Source organism: Myotis nattereri (assembly GCF_964212035.1).
Source record: "Myotis nattereri genome assembly, chromosome: 15".
NCBI lineage: Eukaryota > Metazoa > Chordata > Mammalia > Chiroptera > Vespertilionidae > Myotis > Myotis nattereri.
The window spans coordinates 56,581,869-56,603,956 of NC_138090.1; the positions used below are offsets into that span (position 1 = coordinate 56,581,869).

Genomic DNA, 22,088 nt, shown 5'->3' on the forward strand with positions numbered 1-22,088 from the left:
GCGAGAGGCAACCAATCAATGTGTCTCTTTCACATCAATGTTTCTCTCTCTTTTTTTTCTCTCTCTCTCTCTCCCCCTTCCATCTTCTCTAAAAATCAAGAAAATTTGTAGCCTTAAAAATATATATATATTCTAAAGAAAAATGTTTGACAGTTCCAGGAGGTGGTGGTGGTGAGAGGATTATAAAAAGGATCACTACCCATACTGTATTTTAAAAATTCTTACAGATCAATCAGGAAAAATCAAATCATCCAATATTTTATTTAGAGGCATTTCACGGAAGAACGTGTACAAATGGACAGATCTATAGAAAGATGGCCAGTTTCTCTAGAAGCCATAAAAATGTAATTTAAAAAAATGAGATGGCTTTTGGCCATTAGACGGGCATACATTTAGCACTGATATATCCACTATTGGCCGGAAAGACACAAAAAATTTTGATACCTTTATACACAGTTGGCATACAATGATAAAGCTTGTTTGTGCTGTTTGGATAATTAACCAGAATTAAAATGTGAGTTTTCTTCAATTGAGTAATTCTACTTCCAGGAAACCCATTCTGTAAATACAGTACCTTTTGTCTTATGGCTAGATACAAGATCAAAACATTAAGATCAATAACTCATGTGGCCCTCAGTTGGTTAGAGCATCATCCCCATATGCCAAGGTTGTGGGTCCGATCCCTGGTCAGGACACATAAAAGAATCAACTAATGAATGCATCAATTAGTAGAACAATATCCTGGCCAGTTTGGCTCGGTGGATAGAGTGTCGGCCTGTGGACTGAAGGGTCACAGGTTCGATTCCGGTCAAGGGCACATGCCTGGGCTGTGGGCTCGATTCCCCAGTGGGGGGTGTGCAGGAGGCAGTCGATCCATGATTCCCTCTCATTATTGATGTTTCTATCTCTCTCTCCCTCTCCCTTCCTCTCTGAAATCAATAAAAATAATATTTGGAAAATAATAATTAAAAAAAATAAGTAGAACAACAAATGGGTATTTCTCTCTCTCATACCAATAAATTAAAAAAAAAATGTTCAATGACTTGGGCCGTTGTGGCTTTTGATGTTGGAAATAGTTGGTATTTCTAGAGAACATTCTGGAAAGGTTGTGACCAGGGGGCATGGCTGACACCTTGCCTATCAAAAAGAGTCTTGTTCTCCTGCCCGACCAGCATGGCTCAGCGGTTGAGCGTCCACCTAGGAACCAGGAGGTCAGGGTTTGATTCCCGGTCAAGGGCACATGCCTGGGTTGTGGGCTCGATTCCCAGTGTGGGGCATGCAGGAGGCAGCCGATCCATGATTCCCTCTCCTCTTGGATGGTTCTATCTCTCTCTCCCGTTCCCTCTGAGATCAATAAATATATATTTTTAAAAAAGAGTCTTGTTCTCAGAGCCCAGAGCCCCTGTGGGACAGAAAGCCCCCAGAGGTGACTTTGGACGAATTCCAAAGATGAGAGCTGGATGGCTCCCAGCCAACGCCATCCGGAGTCGGCAACGCTGGCCCATCCCCGACGCCCTCCTTGCCGCAGCTTATAAATGGGGATTCACCGCAGAGCGCGGGAAACCAGCTCGGACCTCTGTCACTCAGCTCTGCCCCTCAGGGGACCTGGCCTTCCTCCAGCGGCCACGGGGAGTGGCGGGCCCCTCAGCCAGGTAGGTGGGGCTGCTCACACATCCAGGGGCTCCCGCCTCACACCCAGGGTGACTGGGGGTAGCCTTTGCCACCTGCGGGAACCCCAACATAGCCACTACCAGCTGGGAGACCTTGGGCCGACTGCTTGACCGCTGTGCCCCTCGGTTTCCTGTCTGGGAAATGGGACGATAGCATAGCTCCTGCCTTTGAGGTGTGTGTGTGTGTGGAGGGGTGGGGGGAGGGTAGGTGGCTTGCATGAGAAGCTCTCAAGCTCTCCGGAAGTGACATTTAGTTTTTGGGGGGCTTTTTCTTGTTTTGTTCTGTTTTGTAATCCTTACCCGAGGATATTTTCCCATTGATTTTTATTTATTTATTTTTAAATATATTTTATTGATTTTTTTTACAGAGAGGAAGGGAGAGGGATAGAGAGTTAGAAACATCGATGAGATCAGCTGCCTCCTGCACACCTCCCACTGGGGATGTGCCCGCAACCAAGGTACCTGCCCTTGACTGGAATCGAACCCGGGACCCTTCAGTCCGCAGGCCGATGCTCTATCCACTGAGCCAAACCGGTTAAGGCTTCCATTGATTTTTTAGAGAGAGAGGGAAAGACAGAGAGAGACATCGATGTGAGAGAAACACATTGATGGGTTGCCTCCTGCACACGCCCTGACCAGGGCCTGGGACGGGGAAAAGCCTGCAACCCAGGAACATGCCCTTGACCGGAATCGAACCCGGGACCCTCTGGTCTGCAGGCCAATGCTCTATCCACTGAGCAACACCAGCCAGGGCTGGCATTTAAATGCTGGTTATCTCCACGGACGTGGCTCAGAGGACTCAAGAATAAGGTGGCACAGCAGCCTCATTGCTTTGGCATTTGGGGGCCCAATGATCCTTCGCTGAGGGGCTGCCTGTGCACTGCAGGGTGTTCAGCCCCATCTCTGAGCTCTGCCCACTCGATGCCAGGGCATTCTCCCCCATCATGACAACCTAAAACGCCTCCGTAGCTATAGTGTGTCCCAAAATTCACGCAAGAAGTAATTTTGATGGAAAACACAGGTTCATAATTAAAAATTGTTAATTTTTTATTGATTAATAAAGTACACAGTATAGGGTTATGTATGGAATAGGACATCGGGTAAATGGCCTCCACAGCTTTGCTGGCATATACGCAAAGCCGTGGTCTTCATTGGTCTTCATTGTCCCTGCTCCTGGGCCATCATTGGTACTTGGTGATGCTTATGAAATTGAAGGGATTGACATCAAAGGGCAGCAGATATTAGAATCTGACTCTAATAAAAGCCAAGTAAAATTAGGCTTTTATTTTCCGTTGTTGTTGTTGTTAATGCTCGTGCAAAATTCAAATTTTGCATGAATTTTGGGACACCCTATATAATAGCAAAAGGGTAATATGCTAATTAGACTGGACGTCTTCTGGACGTCATTCCGGACCTCCTTCCTGGTGAAGCTGGGGCCGGAAGGAAGCAGCCTGGGTCCCAGGTGCCAGAAGGAAGCTGGTGCCGGCAGCCGGGGGAAGGAAGGCCTACTCCTGCATGAATTTTCGTGCGTCAGGCCTCTCGTTATGCTACAAATGAAATAAGCCAGCCAGAGAAAGACAAATATCACAGGTCTCACTTATAAGTGGAATCTAAAGAACAGGAAAAAAAAAAAAACCGACCAACAAAACAGGTCCGGAGGTGTGGGTGCATGGAACAGACGGACAGATCTCAGAGGGGGTGGGGGAGGGGAGGGGGAGGAGGCACAGGGAGAGATGAACCAAAGAACATATATATGCATAACCCACGGACACAGACAACAGCAGTGGGGGGAGGCCTGGGGCGGGGTGGGGCGGGTGGGGCGGGGGTTGGGTGGAGGGGGACAAAAAGGGGGAAATGGGGGACATTTGTAACACTGACAACAATGACATAAATTAAAAAGAAAAGAACACAGCCATAACATTTGGGGGGAAAAAATGTCTCCAGACTTTGCCACACGGACCCCTCTGGGAAAACCATCATCCTCAGTGGAGAAGCGCTGCTGTGAGTGAGCTCCCCGTGAGGAGAGGTATGTAAGCGAGGCTATACGACCACAGGGTGGGAATGCTGTGGAGGACACTGGGGCTCTGCTGAGGAGCCAGTGCCTAAACTCTTTTTTTTAAAAAAAATATATTTTATTGATTTTTTACAGAGAGGAAGGGAGAGAGACAGAGAGTCAGAAACATCGATCAGCTGCCTCCTGCACATCTCCCACTGGGGATATGCCCGCAACCAAGGCACACGCCCCTGACCGGAATCGAACCTGGGACCCTTCAGTCCGCAGGCCGACGCTCTATCCACTGAGCCAAACCGGTTTCGGCCAGTGCCTAAACTCTCGTTCTGCCCCACAAGTGACACTGCTGTGCCTCATGGCAGCCAGGCTGATGGCTCAGACCCAGGGTCTCTGTTTCTCTCCGTCACCTCATTTGGGGTTTTCCTTTACACCCAGAAGGCTCTGAGAAGCACAGAACCAGCCACTGGGAGAAAACAATAAAGTCACACTGCGTTTGAGGGACTAGGCGCAGTTCCGAGGGCTTCGTTGAATCGCCGTGCCCATTTCACGGCGGGAGATGTCATTGTTATTTTTGTGTGTTACCGATAAAGGAATTAGCCCTGGCTGGTGTGGCTCAGTGGAGAGAGCGTCGACCTGCGGACCTAAGGGTCCCGGGTGTGATTCCGGTCAAGGGCACATGCCCGGGTTGCAGGCCGGTCCCCGGTGTGGGCCCTGGTCGGGGCTTGTGCAGGATGCAAGCCATTGATGTTTCTCTCTGTCTTTCCCTCTCTCTTCCACTCCTTCTACAAATCAATGGAAAAATATCACCCTTGGGTGATGACTTAAAAAAGAAAAGAAATTGAAGCACAAATAAAATAGAAACAGACTTATAGACAGAGAACAGACTGACAGCTGTTGGGGGGAGGGGTGGGGGTTGAATTTGGGGGCTGGATGAAAAAGGTGAAGGGATTAAGGAAAAAACCACACAAAACCTCACAGACACAGACAACAGCTTGGTGATTACCAGCAGGGAAGGGGGTGGTAGGAGGAGGCAGAAGAGGGGAAAGGGGGCGATAAATGGCGATGGCAGGAGATTTGACCGGAGGTAGTAAACACACAACACAAGACACTGATGGCGTATTATAGATTTATACACCTGAACCCGATATAGTTGTATTAACCAATGTCACCCCGATAAACTCAATTCTAAAAACATAAGAAAAGAAATCGAAGCACAGAGAGGTTAACTAACTCGCCTAAGGTCACACAGCAGGCGGGCGAGTGGCAGGGCTGGGGCTTGAACCCAGGCAGGCTCTCTCCTAGTCAGTGCTGTAAACTATGGCACAAATTGCCTGCCTATTGGCTGTGAGTACCGGCGAGGGGGAGGGAGGAGCTGAAACTTATTTTTTTCACGGCAGGATCCTGTCGTGACCAGGAAAGCCAAGCTGATAATCCAATAACAATTTAATAATAAACATCCGGCTGCCTCCCGTGGAGGGAAAGGGGCCGGATCCCTGGCAGGCAAGGCCGCCCCATGTCTCAGCGGCCCCTGAGGGCTCCGTGGAACCTTCACGTGGAAACACCTTTGCAAGCCCCAGGGTTTGCAGGCGAGAAAGTGGCAACAAAATAATAATAATAATAACAACGGCCATGGACGACCACACCCACGCAGGACAGCACCCCTTTCCAAGCCACCCATGCATACACACGTGGTTCTCTCTTTTTTTTTTTTTTAAATGTTGTGTTGTTTTGTTAATGTTTTATTGCTTTCAGAGAGGAAGGAAGGGGGAGAGAGAGAGAGAGAAACATCAATGAAGAGGGAGAATCACAGATCGGCTGCCTCCTGCACGCCCCACATTGGGGATCGAGCCTGCAACCCGGGCCTGTGCCCTTGACCGGAATCGAACCCGGGACCCTTCAGTCCGCAAGCTGACGCTCTATCCACTGAGCCACACCAGCCAGGGCCCATATTTCTCTATTTAAGTAAACTTATAGAAAACACGGGAGATGAAAAATATAGGTCTAGAGAAGGCAGGACGAGTGGGCCAAGGTGTGAGGAATTGCATTTCCTGAGAGCTGTGTTCTGTGGGAACAATGAATTCTCTCCGGTGCTAACAGATGTTTCTTTTCATTGGCTCTTCTTGTTTTTTTAAAAAATATTTTTGTTGATTTCAGAGAGGAAGGGAGAGAGAGAGAGAGAGAGAGAGAGAGAGAGAGAGAGAGAGTAACATCAATGATGAGAGAGAATCCCTGATCAGCTGCCTCCTGCACGCCCCCTACTGGGGATCGAGCCCACAACCCGGGCCTGTGCCCTTGACCAGGATGGAACCCTGACCTCCTGGTTCATAGGTCGATGCTCAATCACGCAGCCCCATGCCTCGGGGGGCTGGGCTCATGGGCTCTTTCTGGGACATCAGTGCACATTGAACCTCCTCCCTGAGCGTAATGTCCGCAAAGTTGGGGAGGGGGGTCCCGTGTACCCACCGAAACCCTCTCAACCGGGATCCGTGTGATGCTGACACAGTGTCTGTCCCCCGGGACCCGGTGGGGCCGAGAAGGGGACCAAGGGCATCAGCTACTTGGATGCTGGAAGGCGCCACAGGAGCGGAGTCCGGTGAGACCAGCAGGAGGGCTGGGGGGCTGGGGGACTGCGGGGTGGGAAAGGGGGAGGGAGAGGGAGGCTGTGGCATCTGTTGGGGCCCCGGTGACAAGTCCCACACCCTAGCCTCCAAAAAAGCAACACCCACGTGGTGTCCTACAGGTTCAGAAACCCAGGCCCTAACGGCGTCTCATGGGGCTGAGAGCGAGGGCCGGCCAGGCTGTGTCCCTTCTTGGAGGATTTCGGTTGGGGTGGGGGTGGGGTGGGGGGACATCCATTCCCTTGCCTTTTCCAGGTTCCAGAGGCCCCCCCAAGTTCCTAACAACATCTCCAGCGACCCTGTTCCCAAAGGAGGTCCCCTTCTGAGGTCTCGGGGGTTAGATGTGCACCTTTAGTTTTGGGGGAAGGGGGAGGGGGGAGGATGCAATTCAACCCAGAACGCAAAATCGACTCCCCACGTCCAAAGCGTTCATCACATTGGCAAAGTTCCTTTTGCCATGCGAGGGGTTTCAGAGCCTGGCACGTGGGCATCTGTGAGGGGTGACATGGCTCTGCGCCCCCCAGTGAGGTTATATCTCAGGGAGACTACCCAGACTCTGGGGGGGGGCGGCTGGGGAGCCCCGCCAGCGCCCAGCTGCCCGCAAGGTAGGTAAAAACAGCAGGTGGCTGAGGGAGGGTGAAAAAGGAAAAGAAAGGAATAGGTAGTTTTCCATTAAGAAGTTTTTTTAAAAATATATATATATTTTTATTGATTTCAGAGAGCAAGGAAGAGGGAGGGAGAGAGAGACACATCAATGATGAAAGAGAATCATGGATCGGCTGCCTCCTGCACGCCCCCTAGTGGGGATCGAGCCCACAATCTGGGCATGTGCCCTTGGCAGGAATAAAACCCAGGAGCCTTCAATCCGCAGGCGGACATTCTATCCACTGAGCCACGCTAGCTGGGAGTTTAAAAATATGTTTTCATACCTAGCTTATGACACAATCCCACTAGCCCAGGGGCCCTAATGAAAAAAAGATAAGGGGCACGTGTTACAAAGAACCTGATTGTAATCTATTTTTATTTATTTATTTATTTTAATATATTTTATTGATTTTTTACAGAGAGGAAGGGAGAGATAGAGAGTTAGAAACATCAATGAGAGAGAAACATCGATCAGCTGCCTCCTGCACATCTCCCGCTGGGGACGTGCCCACAACCCAGGTACATGGCCCCGACCGGAATCGAACCTGGGACCTTTCAGTCCGCAGGCCGACGCTCTATCCACTGAGCCAAACCGGTTCCGGCTGTAATCTATTTTTAAATACTTTTTTTCTAAATTGATTTCGGAGAGACAGGAAGGCGGGAAGAGAGAGAGAAAGAGAAAGAGAGAGAGAAACATTGATTGGTTGCCTCCCGCACGTGCCCTATCTGGGGATCAAGACCACAACTTAGGCAAGTGCCCTGAGCAGGAATCGAACCCCAAACCTTTTTGGTGTATGGGATGGTGCTCCAACCAACTGATACCCCCCAGCCAGGGCAGTAATGGCCAGCCTTTAAGGGAAGTATGTGAGCCTCATCCTCCCATTCTGCAGAGGAGGAAACAGGATCAGAGAGGTGAAGGCATCTGTCCAAAGCCACAAAACACCCAAACCCTGGCTGTTGGGTTGGAGAAAACGTTTATATATATTTTTTATTTTTTTAAATCTTTTTTATTAATTTCAGAGAGGAAGGGAGAGGGAGAGATAGAAACATCCGTGATGAGAGAGAATCATGGATTGGCTGCCTCCTGCACACCCCACACTGGAGACCGAGCTTGCAACCCAGGCAAGGCCCTTGACCAGAATCGAACTCGGGAGCCTTCAGTCCCCAGGCTAATGCTCTATCCACTGAGCCACACCAGCTAGGGCGAAGGAAACGTTTTTAGAGCCCATGTTCCTTCTGTGGACCCCCTCCTATGCTAGATTCAGGGAAATGTGGAGATGAGCAGGAAATGGTTCTGCCCTGGGATGGGGACGGAGGGCTCTGTGTCTAGTGGGGGGAATAAATTACCGGAAGACTTCGGGTTGCATACCACAATTAAAATGCTATGGAGCTAGCCCTCGCTGGTTCGGTTTAGTGAACAGAGCCTCGGCCTTCAGACTGAAGGGTCCTGGGTTTGATTCCGATCAAAGGCACGCACCTCATTTGCAAGCCCCATCCCTGGCCCTGGTCCCCTGGCCCTGGTTGGGGGCGTGTGCAGGAAGCAACCAGTCTCTCTCTCTCTCTCTCTCTCTCTCTCCCTCTCCCTTCTACTCTCTCTAAAAATCTATGGAAAAATATCCTCGGATGAGGATTAAGAACAACAACAAAAAAAGATGCTATGGAGTTATGTAGCAATATGCACGGTAAGACCAAAAGCTTTTTAAAAAAATATTTTTTTATTGATTTCAGAGAGGAAGGAAGAGGGAGAGAGAGAGAGAAAAACATCAATGATGAGAGAGAATCATGGATCGCTTGCCTCCTGCAAGCCCCCCACTGGGGATGTGCCTGCAACCAAGGAACATGCCCTTGACTGGAATCAAACCTGGGACCCTTCAGTCCGCAGGCCAGTGCTCTATCCACTGAGCCACACCGGTCAGGGTGAGTCCCTTCTTTTCATAGCCATGTCACTGTGTAAATGTACCACAGCTTTCCATCCGCTCACCTGCTAATGGGCACTTGGGCTGTTTCCAGATCTTGGCTATTATAAATTATGCTGCTGTGAACACAGTGCTTTAAATTTGAATTAACTGCCAAGATAAAAATATCAGGAATTTTCATGTTTAAAAACACAACAGCAACCTGGAATTCTGGTTCTCTTGAAAAATGTCAGAATCTGGCAGTTCTTGGTCCAGCAACAACAGCTGACAAGAGCTTAGAGCAGTAGCTTCCTTAGGACAGAACACCCCTTTCTCTGCAGTCTCCACGATTCCCTATTATCTTACACTCAGCTGGACCCACTAATTTTTTTTTTTTTAATCCTCACCACAGAATATATTTTTCATTGATTCCAGAGAGAGAGGAAGGGTGAAAGAGAAGGAGAGAAACATTCGTGTGAGAGAGAAACATCCATCAGTTGCCCCTGAATGTGCTCCCACTAGGGATGGAACCCGAAACATGGGTATGTGCCCTGACCAGGAATCAAACCTGCGTCCCTTCAGTACACTGGAGGATGCTCTAACCAACTGAGCCACCCAGCCAGGGCCTGGATCCACCAATTTGTGTCCCTGCCCGGCCTCTCTAGGGATCTGACTTTGAGACTTCTAGGGAAGACACGTAGTGCACGCGGGTTTAATGAGCAAATGCTTGAGCCTCCTTTCCAGCCTGCGCTCACCCAGCTTCTTACCCACTTCCTCCTAGGTCTTAGCTACTGCACTGCTCCCGGCATGCCCTCTGCGATTCTCCTCCTGGCGCACCCTCTGCAATTCCGCTCCAAGTTCGCCCTCTGCAATTCTGCTCCTGGATCGCCCTCTGCAGTTCTGCTCCTGGTGCCGCTCTGCAATTCCCCAGCGTTTCCAAAGACAGAACATGGCCAACCTCACGGGGGCGGTATCCATCTTCCTCCTCCAGGGCTTCTCAGCTTCCCCTGAGTTACAGCTGCTCAGCACGGCCTTCTTCCTTCTCGTCTACCTGGCTGCTCTTCTGGGGAACATCTCCATCGTGGCTGCCGTGACACTCGACCCCCGCCTGCACACGCCCATGTACTTCTTCCTCAAGCACCTCTCCCTGGTGGACATCTGCTCCATGTCCACCACCCTGCCCCGGGCCCTGGTGGCCACCCTGCTGGGCTCGGGGGAGATTTCCCTCCTTGCCTGTGCATCCCAGCTCTTTGCGTTTGTCAGCCTTGGATCCACGGAGTGTTTCCTCATCACCTCCATGGCTTATGACCGGTGTCTGGCCATCTACAGGCCCCTGCTGTACGGCGTGGCCATGCGCCCCCGCATCTGCGTCTCCCTGGTGGCGGTGGCCTGGGGCAGCGGGCTGCTCTTCTCCACCTTCCACACGGCCAACACCTTCTCCCTGCCCTTCTGCGGCCCCCGCGTCATTGACCACTTCTTCTGCGACATCCCCCCGGTCATGCGCCTCGCCTGTGCCCACACAGATGTCCACGAGGCCACCGGGTTCGCGGTCAGCGGCTGCGTCATCATGAGCTGCTTTGCGCTCACCGTGTTGTCCTACGTGCGCATCTTGGCCACCGTGGTGCGGATCCGCTCCGTGGGCGGCCGCCGGAAGGCCTTCTCCACGTGCTCGTCCCACCTGGCCACCGTGCTGCTGTTCTACGGCGCTGGCAGCTCTGCCTACATGCAGCCCAGCGCCCGCTCCTCCCCACTGCAGGGGCGCCTGGCTGCTGTCTTCTACTCCATCCTCACACCCAGCCTGAACCCGCTCATCTACAGCCTGAGGAACAAGGACATGATGGGGGCCCTGCGGAAGCTCTATCTGCAGGTGCCGTCCTAGGATGGGGGTAGGACTCCAGAGATCCACCCTCATAGGCCAGGAGCACACCTGTACCCCAAAAGGTTGGCAACAAAGTTGAATGACAGCCTGGCTGGTGTGGCTCTGTGGTTGAGCATCAACCTATGAACCAGGAGGTCATGGTTGGATTCCCGGTCAGGGCACATGCCCTGGTTGCAGGCTCCATCCCCAGTGTGGGGTGTGCAGGAGGGAGCCAATCAATGATTCTCTCTCACCATGGATGTTTCTATCTCTCTCTGCCTCTCCCTTCCTCTCTGAAATCAATAAAAAAATATTTTTAAAGAAGTTGAATGATAATGAGCCATGCGGGAAGCCCTAGTGGGCGTCCAGATAAAAAAGAGACATATTAGTGTGCATTTCATCGAGGCAAATGGTACTAGGTGGACACAGAGGAATACAGAAGGAGAGAGAGCGAATAACTTAAATCGTGGGAGGTCATTGCATGCAAGAGTCCCCCTCAATGACCCCACATCCTGCAGTGTGAGCCCAATAGGAGAGCTTCTTCTCAGTTCACCTGTTTCCATGGGCCACAAGAGGAGCACGCTGGCCTACTCAACATGGTTCTAATGTTTGGGGGGTGCCTATTTTCCATCTGAGATCTGATTAAACGCCAGCCAAGGACTCCACCAGAAGGAGAGGCAACTATTCCAAGAGAAAAATAGGCCACGATGGACTCAGAGAGATATGCTTTGCAGTCTTCATGTGGCTCCTTCCTTTGGGGGGGATGTCAAGACTATATGTCCTTGTATTGTGGAATATAAAACAAAGAAACAAGCCTAACAAACACAAACTAATCAAAATGGATTGGTGGCTACCAGAAGGAAAGGGTAGAGGGAGGGTGAAGTGGGTAAAGGGGGTCAAAAACATGATGACAGATGGAAACTAGACTTTTGGTGGCCAGCACACTGTGTTGTACACAGGTGTTGAGTTATTAAATTGTAGGTCTGAAACCTAAAATAAAAAAAGACTAATCTCGGCCCTGGCTGGTTTGGCACAGTGGATAGAGCATCGGCCTGTGGACTGAAGGGTCCCAGGTTTGATTCTGGTCAAGGGCATATGCCCGGGTTGCGGGCTGGGTCCTCAGTAGGGGGCGTGCAGGAGGCAGCCATTCAATGATTGATGTTTCTATCATGATTGATGTTTCTATCTCTCTCTCCCTCTCCCTTCCTCTCTGAAATCAATAAAAAAATATTTTTTAAAAAGAAGACTAAGCTTGTCTTTCTATAGCATTTACCTAGTAGCACCGTATGAGTTGGGTTTGGAGTTCACCTACTTTAACAGACACCAAATAACAGAAGGTGTATTTCTCTTTCATATACACACGATGGTTGAAGGCAATCCTGAGACCAGGTTCCTCCTTCTCCTTGCCCTGCCATCCTCTCCAGTGGCCTTATGCACCTGGTGGGAGATGGATCATTGGTATTTCCTTCACAGTCCAGCTACAGGGAGGGGGACAGAGCAAGCAGAGGGCCAGCAGTGTACTTCTGACATGTGACTGGGAAGCTGTACTGATATCCCATTGGCTAGAGCTTAGTCACATGGTCACATGGACCTGCAAAGGAAGCTGGGTTGCCATAGGCCCAGATAAAAGTCCAGAAAGAAGAGAACATTCTTTAGCAATTTGTGATCACTCCTCCACATCTGATCTCTCAGTGAGCCTCCATCTATCTTTTTATTCCATCCTACCATCAAGCTTCCATTTCTTCCTTTCTTCTCAGGTCACCTGTGCTAGTATTTGGTGATTACAGGGGTGAGTGAGTCAGACATGCCCTAAGATGATCACATGCCTAAGATGATCCTTGTTGTCCCTTGAGTGTGGAAAGAACCTGTGATTGGCTTTTTGAAAAAATCCTCGTCCAAGGATATGTTTATTGAATTTAGAGAGAAAGGAAGGGAGGGAGAGAGAAACATCGGTTGGTTGCCTATTGTTCTTGCCCTGATGATCAATTGACCCCAAGACCCTTCAGTGTGCAGGCTGACGCTCTAACGTCTCAAATAAGAGGAACCCAAAGAGGCCCACACCAAGATACATCATAATTAAAATGCCAAGGGTTAAAGACAAAGAGAGAATCTTAAAAGCAGCAAGAGAAAAGCAGTTAGTTACCTACAAGGAGCGCCCATACGACTGTCAGCTGATTTCTCAACAGAAACGTTGAAGGCCAGAAGGGAGTGACAAGAAATATTCAAAGCGATGAAAAGCAAAGACCTACAACCAAGATTACCCAGAAAAGCTCTCATTTAGAATTGAAGGTCAGATAAAGAGCTTCAGAGACCAGAAAAAGCTGAAGGAGCTCATCACCACCAAACCAGTATTACATGAATGTTGAAGGGAGAAAGAAGAAGGAGAAGGAGAAGGAGAAGGAGAAGGAGAAGGAGGAGGAGGAGAAGGAGGAGGAGGAGGAGGAGGAGGAGAAGGAGAAGAAGAAGGAGAAGAAGAAGAAGAAGAAGAAGAAGAAGAAGAAGAAGAAGAAATACGAACAATAAAATGGCAATAAATACATATCTATCAACAATTGAATCTAAAAATAAAAATAAACGAACGAGGAATCTAATGAACAAAATAAACTGATGAACAGAACCAGAGGCATGGAAACATGGAACATACTGATGAATCTCAGAAGGGTTGAGGGGGTGGGAAGAGATTAATCAAAGGACTTATGTGCATATATGCATTACCTATGGACACAGACAATAGGGTGGTGAAGGTCTGGGGTGGGGTGGGATCTGAATGGAGGAGGACAACGGGAGGAAATGAGGTGGAAGGACATCTGTAATATTCTCAACAATAAAGATTTTTAAAAAGCAAAAACCAGAGCTGCTGTGGTGTGAGCTGGAATGAGGGGATCCCAGAGCTCCTGGTGGTTTCATATCCCCCTTTCCATAGTCATTTGTGCAACACTTAAATGGTATTTGGGGCCCCACAAACTTAGTTCAGACACCTTTCCCCTAATCAGATTAATAAATGCTATGAAATCTAAACCACCACTGATTGCCAGATACTCCATTATTTTATATTAGAGGCCTGGTACACGAATTCATACATGGGTGGAGTCCCTCGGCGATTGGAGCTGATTGGAGCAGGATCGCCAGGGGGAGGGACTGCGGGAGGTTGGCTGTGGGAAGGCACTGGCCACCAGGGGGCAGCTCCTGTGTTGAGCATCTTCCCCCTGGTAGTCAGTGTGGGTCATAACGACTGGTCAAACAGTCATTCAGTCGTAACGGTCACATAGGCTTTTATATATATAGATTCCACCAAGAAAGAAAACAAAAAACACACTGCCAATCAAAGTATGACAGCTCATCAATAAAACGCATCCTGATTTCCCATGTTAAAATGGGGTGCTCAGCCCTCAGATCACAGCTCAACTACCCATTCCTGATGACCCCTGCTGGCCAACCTACATCATTTTTCCTTCTGTACTCTCTCAGCGCTCTCCTTTCTCCAAAACATGTATTGTGGTTTTTATTAATTGTGTGATTATTTGTTTAGAATCTGTCCTCCACACTAGAATAAAAGTCGAATGAAGGTAGAGATGACATATGCTTTGTTGACCCCAAGAAGGAACACACATGCCAAAAGGACTCCTTCTTCTTCACTGAGCTCAAATTCATAACCAGAATCTAGCAGCCATTGCTGACATGCACCCTGCAGTTTAGGGGGAAGCCACAGACTGAGCTGCCAGCCTCTTGTGTTGTGTTCCTGCTGGCTGAGCCAACCCTTATAAAAAAAAGTTCCTAAGTAATATTTAAATGGCCTGAGACATGCTCTATTCAATCAGAATTGCACAGCTACATCATCATTTGCAGCTCTACTGACCAATCAGAGGGACTCCATAACAGCCAAAGAGAACAGTGCTATTTGGACCAATCAGAAGTGTTTCAGATTCCTCATTTGCATAAAAGTGGGCCAATCAGGAACCTGGGCAGAGACTTTTATAAAAGGCAGCTTCCCCTTTGTCTCCTTGGAGCACACAATTTCCCCCCTGATGCTTCATTTCCTGGATTTGCAAATTGTTTACCTGAAGTTTCTCCTTTTCTGCCCTTCAGACTGGGGACTCCTATCTGCATTGGATTGGCGGCAGCAAACTTTTGTTGACAACTTGTTTACTATTATCCAATGATGTGCTGGTAAACCAGGTTTCTGCAACAACAAAAAAAAATCGTAGCATTTGCCAATTGCCATGGTGTAAATAATCTCACCATAGCTGATGTCAAGCTATGGATTGATAGTTTAACAACTGGTTTGCTACCTTCTTGAATATTTAACAATTGGCTCTGTGAGCTGGGACTAGTATGCTCCGGAACACAGTCGACCCAGGACCAAAACCAAAACCACTGTGCACATAATAGAAGCTCACTAAATAATTGGTTAGTGAACGAATAAATTGTTGTTGAAGCTTGTGAATGAATATGTAGCAAGCATTTCAAAGTTAACACATCTACCCCAAACTGGTTTCTCCTCGACACCTGTACCTTCTTCACCAGTTGTCACCCACTTAGTGGCATTGCCATACATCCATCGCTCAGGGCAGAAACCGAGCAGGCATGTGGATTTATCTCTCTCCCTCACCTCTCGCCATTACCCGCCACATCCAGTGTATCCATGAGTCATGTAAGTTCTACGCTGTATTTCAAATCCATCCACTTCCCACCATCTCCATGGCCGCTATCATCTCTGGACCATTGCCACAGCTTACTCCTTGGTCTCTCCCTGTCTTCACTATTACCCTCGAAACTCACTCTCCAGCCCGGCCAGCATGGCTCAGTGGTTGAGCGTCGACCTAGGAACCAGGAGGTCACAGTTCGATTCCTGGTCAGGGCACATGCCTGGGTTGCAGGCTCAATCCCCAACCTTGCCCCGAAACCAGCATTTTTGAAACGTTTATCTTTCAACATAATCCCCTGGAATATTTGTTAAAACAACACGGTGGACCCCACTTCCAAAATTTGATTAAGTAGGAGGTCTGGAGTAGACTCGGAATGTGCATTTCTTGAACAGTTGCCAGGTGAATTGGTTTCCTGTTGCTGCTTTAACAAAATACCACAAATGGGGTGGCTTAAAACAACAGAATTTTCCCCCCTCATCGTTCTGGAGGCCAGAAGTCTGAAATCAGTATCCCTGGGCCGAAATCCGGTGTCAACAGGATTATTTCCAGTCTTCAAATCTCCTCATATGTGTGTGTGTGCATGTGCATGTGAGAGGGAAATCTCTTTTTTGTTGTTAATACTCATCTGAGGATTTTTTTTCCATTGATTTTTAGAGAGAGAGTGGGAAGGAATGAGAGTGGGGAGAGAGAAGGAGAAAGAAAGAGAGAGAGAGAGAGAGAGAGAGAGAGAGAGAGAGAGAGATCAATGTGAGAGAGACACATCGATTGGTTGCCTCCTGCACACACCCTACTGGGGCCAGGTATCGAACCTGCAACCCAAGTATGTGCCCTTGACCCAGAATCAAAACCACAACCTTCGGTGCGCAGGACAATGCCCAACCAACTGAGCCACACCAGCCAGGGCTTCATGGTTGGCCTTTAAAAAATTACCGTATTTTTCCAGGTACAAGACGCCCCCATGTATAAGACGCCCCCCACTTTTCCAACCCAAAATTAAGAAATCAATATTTTAAACATTTTGCTCGTTTTCCTCTTAAGGCCTTCTTCTTTTTTGGCATCTTCAGGAGTTGTTCTTCCTGTTTTCTCCCCTGTCTGATCCTACACTCAGGGGGAGGGGGTCCAAACTGTCTCTCTGCAGCTCTGTTTCCATGCTCGTTTGCACAGCTGATTACATTCATTCAGTTCGAATTTTGAGTAAGACAATTGCTTACCGGAATTTATCTTTTTATTTTTTTGGCACCTTTATGGGCTCAGAAGGCTCTGGTCCCTGTTGCATCTGCGTACTCTCCACCTCCACCTCCAATTATGGCATCAGCTGACCGTCAGTAACAATAAGGCTTGTGATTGGAGGAAGCCTGTTTGAGAAGGTGTGGGCAGCTACCCACTGGCGCGGCTTCCTCCTCGACTGACTTTCATGTATAAAACCCCCCTCAGCCCTGACCAGTTTGGCTCAGTGGATAGAGTGCCAGCCTGCGGACTCAAGGGTCCCAGGTTCAATTCCAGTCAAGGGCATGTACCTTCGTTGCGGGCACATTCCCAGTAGAGGGTGTGCAGCAGGCAGCTGATGGATGTTTCTCTCTTATCGATGTTTCTAACTCTCTATTCCCCTCCCTTCCTCTCTGTAAAAAATCAATAAAATATATTTTAAAAAAAAACACCTCGATTTTCAGTATAATGATTTTAGAAAAGAAAAAAAAATAGAGTCTTATACACAGAAGAATACGGTACTTGTCCCCATAAAAATATTGAGAGACTCCCAATAAAAACGAAGCATTCCAGATCCTCTCGATAAATCAAAAGACCTGGTAACAAGAGATCCTTTGGTTAAGGGCTCATCTCCTCCTCTTCACATCGCCATCCTACACACCTGGCTCCCTGAGGAACGTGAGTTTGCATCCATTTTCTTTATTCCAAACTGATCTTTTTTTTTTCTTTTAATCCTTACCTGAGGATAAGCTTTTGTCAATTTTAAGAGAGAGAAACATTGATGTGAGAGAGAAACTGATCAGTTGCCTCCCACACATGCCCCTACCGAGGATCAAACGCAAAATCTTTCAGTGCACAGAATGATGCTCTAACCCAGTGGTCAGCAAACTGCGGCTCGCGAGCCACATGCGGCTCTTTGGCCCCATGAGTGTGGCTCTTCCTAAGCCTTAGGAGTACTCTAATTAAGTTAATAACAATGTACCTACCTATATAGTTTAAGTTTAAAAAATGTGGCTCTCAAAAGAAATTTCAATCGTTGTACTGTTGATATTTGGCTCTGTTGACTAATGAGTTTGCCGACCACTGCTCTAACCAACTGAGCCACACTGGCCAGGGCTCAAACCTGTCTTTTTGCCTGCAGGGCTTACGTGGGCCAGGTACGATGGCAATGGGTCCAGTACTTCCTCACGTAAAGGTCCGACCCGGAGGAGACCTAATTATCCGATGGCCTGGGCACCAGCCTGGACATGGCTGAACCCTTGAGGTGGTTTTCATAAACGTATGCAAGTGTGTGCACACGCACATACCCACCCCACTCTAGGCTTCTCTGCATTTTCCTGGAGAGGGGTCCCCAGCTTTCATCAACATCACAAGAGCATCTATGGCCCCCCAACTGATTCTAGAACCCTGGGGTTTGGCGGGCTTGAATGTATGCAGTTGAAGTGACCCCCACTCCTGGGATGCTGGCTTTCTATGAGAAATAAATGCATACGCACATGCCCTACATGAGAAAACCCACAGCTGCAAAAATACGCAGGAAAATGAAGGAAAACTTGTGGTCTAATGAGAAGGAAACTATAAAACTTGACCAATTGATACAAAAGCTTAAATGCATGAAGGGACAATAGTATATTCCTGGATGCTGAGATGAACTGTAACGATGCTAATTTTCCATGACTCCTAAGTTTTCAATAATCATAAAAGGCTGTTTTTTTTCCCCATTGATAAACAAGTTTTCTGTAAGAGTAAACAAATATTCTAGCCCTGGACGGTGCAAATAAGTGGTGAGAGCATTGACCCAGGCACCGAAGGGTTGCGGGTTCAATTCCCAGTCAAGGGCTTGTACCTCAGCTGCTGGTTTGTTCCCTGCTTCCCCGCACCCCCGTTGGGGCGTGTGCAGGAGGCAACCAATTGATATATCTCTCTCACATTGATGTTTCTCTTTCTCTCCCCTCTCCTCCCTTCCACTCCCCCTAAAAAAATAAAAAAAAAAATCAATGGAAAAATATCCTCGGGTGAGGATTAACCAAACCAATATATTGAAAAGCATATGAAACATAGTAAGAGTGCTCACTATGTACTAGGCACGGTTAGGCTTTTCTACACAGATGAGCTCCAGGGCTTCCCGCAGTTCCAGGGGGACACTGCTCCCTCATTTCCTAGAAACAAAGGTTTAATCAACTTCTAACAAAGGGGCTGAGATTTGGTCTCAAGTCGGCCTGGCCCCACACTCTCCCTTCTCTGCCAAGGGCTCGTCTGCCTGTGAACGTAACCACATTCCTGGGCTAGGACTCGAGTGTCTGATACTATTGGGAAGTTTACTAGCCTTCTTTGCTTCCTGAAATTTTAATCTGCTCAATACTATTCGTTTGGTGAGGAAAAGAAACCTGCTAAAACTGTGTTAAAATCAGGGTTCCAACAAACTGCTTCGTCTGTGGCTCTTCCCAGTCCTGGAGTCACTGTGCAAGTTCTTTAAGAAGAGGTGTGTGAAGCACAGGCATTCCATCTTGTTCCCGGAACCTCTACGTCAGTGGTTCTCAACCTTCCTAATGCCACGACCCTTTAATACAGTTCCTCATGTTGTGGTGACCCCCAATTTCATTGTTACAAATTGAACATAATTAAAGCATAGTGATTAATCACAAAAACAATATGTGTTTTCCGATGTCTTAGGCGACCCCTGTGAAAGGGTCGTTTGACCCCCAACAGGGTCGCGACCCACAGGTTGAGAACCACTGCTCTACGTTGTAAAAACTGCTGTTTGAAATTTTCCACGAAACAGACGGTCCTTTGTTCTGTGAATTAACTCTGCTAGTCTTTGCTTCTGTAAACACGCTTGCTCGAATAATGGGGAAAATCAGCTCAATGATCTGGCCTTGCAAGCCGCTCTGCTGACATAAGGGTCTGGTCCTTCCCTGGTTACTCCCGTGCTGACTGTCTTTTGGTTATCTGAATTGGACTGTGCTCAAGGCTGCAAGCCTCCTGCAAAATATCTCCCAGCACACAGGGCTCTTTGTAAAGCCTGCCAACGGCCAGGAAGCCCCATATTTAGGAGACAAAGAGACTGGGAGAGTATAAAGGGAAAGCTTCCTCCATGTTGCTTTGCTCAGACTTTGAGAGGCAACTCCTCTGAGACCGCCGGTGTAATAAAGACTCCAAATTTGGCTTACTAAGGCATCCTCTGTTCAGCTCGCTGATTTCCAATATAACATGTGGAGAAGAATTAAGTAGTTTCATTTTCCCTAGGGGAAAAATAGTCAGCACAATATTTAGACCTTGCTGGGATGAGGTCTAGAGTGTTTCCAAGGCCTGAAGATGTCGTATCGCAAATCAGCGAGCTGGACAAGACGCCTAATGAGCCAATTAGTCAGGAGTCATATTTATTGCGTGCAGGTTCAGAGCGGATTACCTCTGTCAAATTCTGAACCCCACATACAGGAAGTTTCCGGTATGTATACTTTTTGAGCCTCTTTGTTTGCAGATATCACAAAGGGCTCTGTGTGAGTTAATGTTACAGACAGTTGTAACCCTGAATACATAATGAGTTTGGACTTGAATTATTATCAGTATTAGTCTATTACATTGGATGGCTAGCTTGCAAGGTCAGACAGTTAAGTTTATCTTTCTCTATTATTTGAACTGAAAACAAAGTCATTTTATAGAATAACAGACTGTCTTAAAGTGACAGAGTTCATAATGACAGAGTTTACAGGACTAGGGACTAGCTGACATTAGCGGAGAGTTTCAAACAGCAGTTTCATACAGGATGGAAGTTATTTGGCCCAGAGATTCCACTACTGGGAATTCCTCCTTAGGAAACATGACCCTACGCAAAGACATTAGAGCAAATTGATAAGGGAAGCGCTAAGGCCCAAGAGAGAGCAGGAAGTGTAATGATAGCAACAATGTATCCATAAGAGATAAGTTATCAGCAACCTCCCAATTTCCAGCCCTAGAAGGCTAGTGAAATAAATGAAGACACATCCACACCTGAAATATGAAACTGAGGGATATATTTATTGACACGAGAAGATATTCATGAAACATTAGAATAAAAACAACTTTCAAAACAGAGTTAACAGTAGGATACTATTTGATAAAACCATCTTTATCTTGTTCACAAAACTATACAGATCCGTGCAGAGGAAAAAAATATGGACAATTTTTATACCCCTTTTAGCAGCAAGTATATCTGGGAGAGGGAAATACAAACATTCAAAGAAAAAAAACCCTTTATTTTGTATAATCTTCAAGGAGTGTGTCTTACTTGCATCATCACCAAAAGTGCTTAAAACGTGAGTGCTTCTAAAGAGAAAACATCTGACTAGAAGAGCAGTGCCCCAATGGTCAGATATGTCAGGAACTGGGTGGGAAAGGAGGCAAGTGGGAGAGCAGCATAGTTGGGAGCCCACTGGGGCAGCAGCAAGAAAAGCAGCAAACCAAAAGTCAGAGTGACAGGCGAGTGTCCACCTCGCGGTCAGCTCAAGTGCGAAATGTGGAGGCAGCATGTTCCACGTGTCCCAAACTGTCCAGGGGTGACAGGCAGAGTTAACTAAGTATCCCTGTTGTCACCACTGCCCCTTGGGACATGAACATGAACAAAGCAACAGAACAAAGCTAGTCAAGGCTGCCATTAGCTGACTTTTTCTAGTTCCGGCTCCTCAAGACACCAGAGGCCCTGGCCTAGGGTCCCATACTCCTCGGGGAGTCTCTACCAACTCTTAATTCAAGTGTCTGAAGACCGGGCTGGAGTGACAGATGGGGAAGGTAGAGAAAAGTCTAGACGAGGTCATGAAGAAGGAACTAAAGCAGCTGACACAGGTAGAATCCAGTGATGGGGGAGGCATCACTGAACCTCACTGCCTGGAACAGGTGAAGTGACCTGGACAATGACCTGAGAAGGCGGGGCCTCTGGGGGCAGCCAACACCATGTGCCTCCTGACGGATATGATAGAAAACACACCTATGAAGTGCTCTTTAAAAAATACCTATATATATAAAAGCCTAAGCGACTGGCCAACCGGCCAACAGCTATGATGAGCACTGACCACTAGGGGGGCAGATGCTCAACGCAGGAGCAGAAACTACAGGCATGGAAACATGGAACAGATTGATGAATCTCAGAGGGAAGGGAGGGGGGAGGGTGGGAAGAGATTAACCAAATATCTTATATGCATACTAGAGGCCCAGTGCATGGATTCGTGCACTGGTGGGGTCCCTTGGCCTGGCCTGCAGGGATTGGGCTGAAACTGGCCAGGTGCACGGATTCATGCACAGGCTCTCTGACAGACCCCGAGGGGTCCCGGATTATGAGAGGGCAAGGACAGGCTGAGGGACCCCAGCAGTGCACGAATCTGTGCACTGGGCCACTAGAGTGTGTGTGTGTGTGTGTGTGTGTGTGTGTGTATTTTATTGATTTCAGAGAGGAAGGGAGAGGGAAAGAGAGATAGAAACATCAGTGATGAGAGAGAATCATGGATCGGCTGCCTCATGCAGGCCCCCTACTAGAGATCGAGCCTGCAACCCAGGCAGGCGCCCT

The 22,088-nt window shown here is 48.1% G+C and overlaps 1 protein-coding gene across 1 annotated transcript; it reads left to right on the plus strand.

Moving 5' to 3' along the window:
• Positions 1 to 9,788: 9,788 nt before the first annotated feature.
• LOC308530528 (olfactory receptor 10AG1-like) lies at positions 9,789 to 10,718 on the plus strand (the record flags this gene model as incomplete). Its single annotated transcript, XM_081107240.1, has 1 exon — positions 9,789 to 10,718. One exon carries the CDS (start codon positions 9,789 to 9,791, stop codon positions 10,716 to 10,718), a length of 930 nt encoding a protein of 309 aa, XP_080963366.1.
• Positions 10,719 to 22,088: the final 11,370 nt, after the last annotated feature.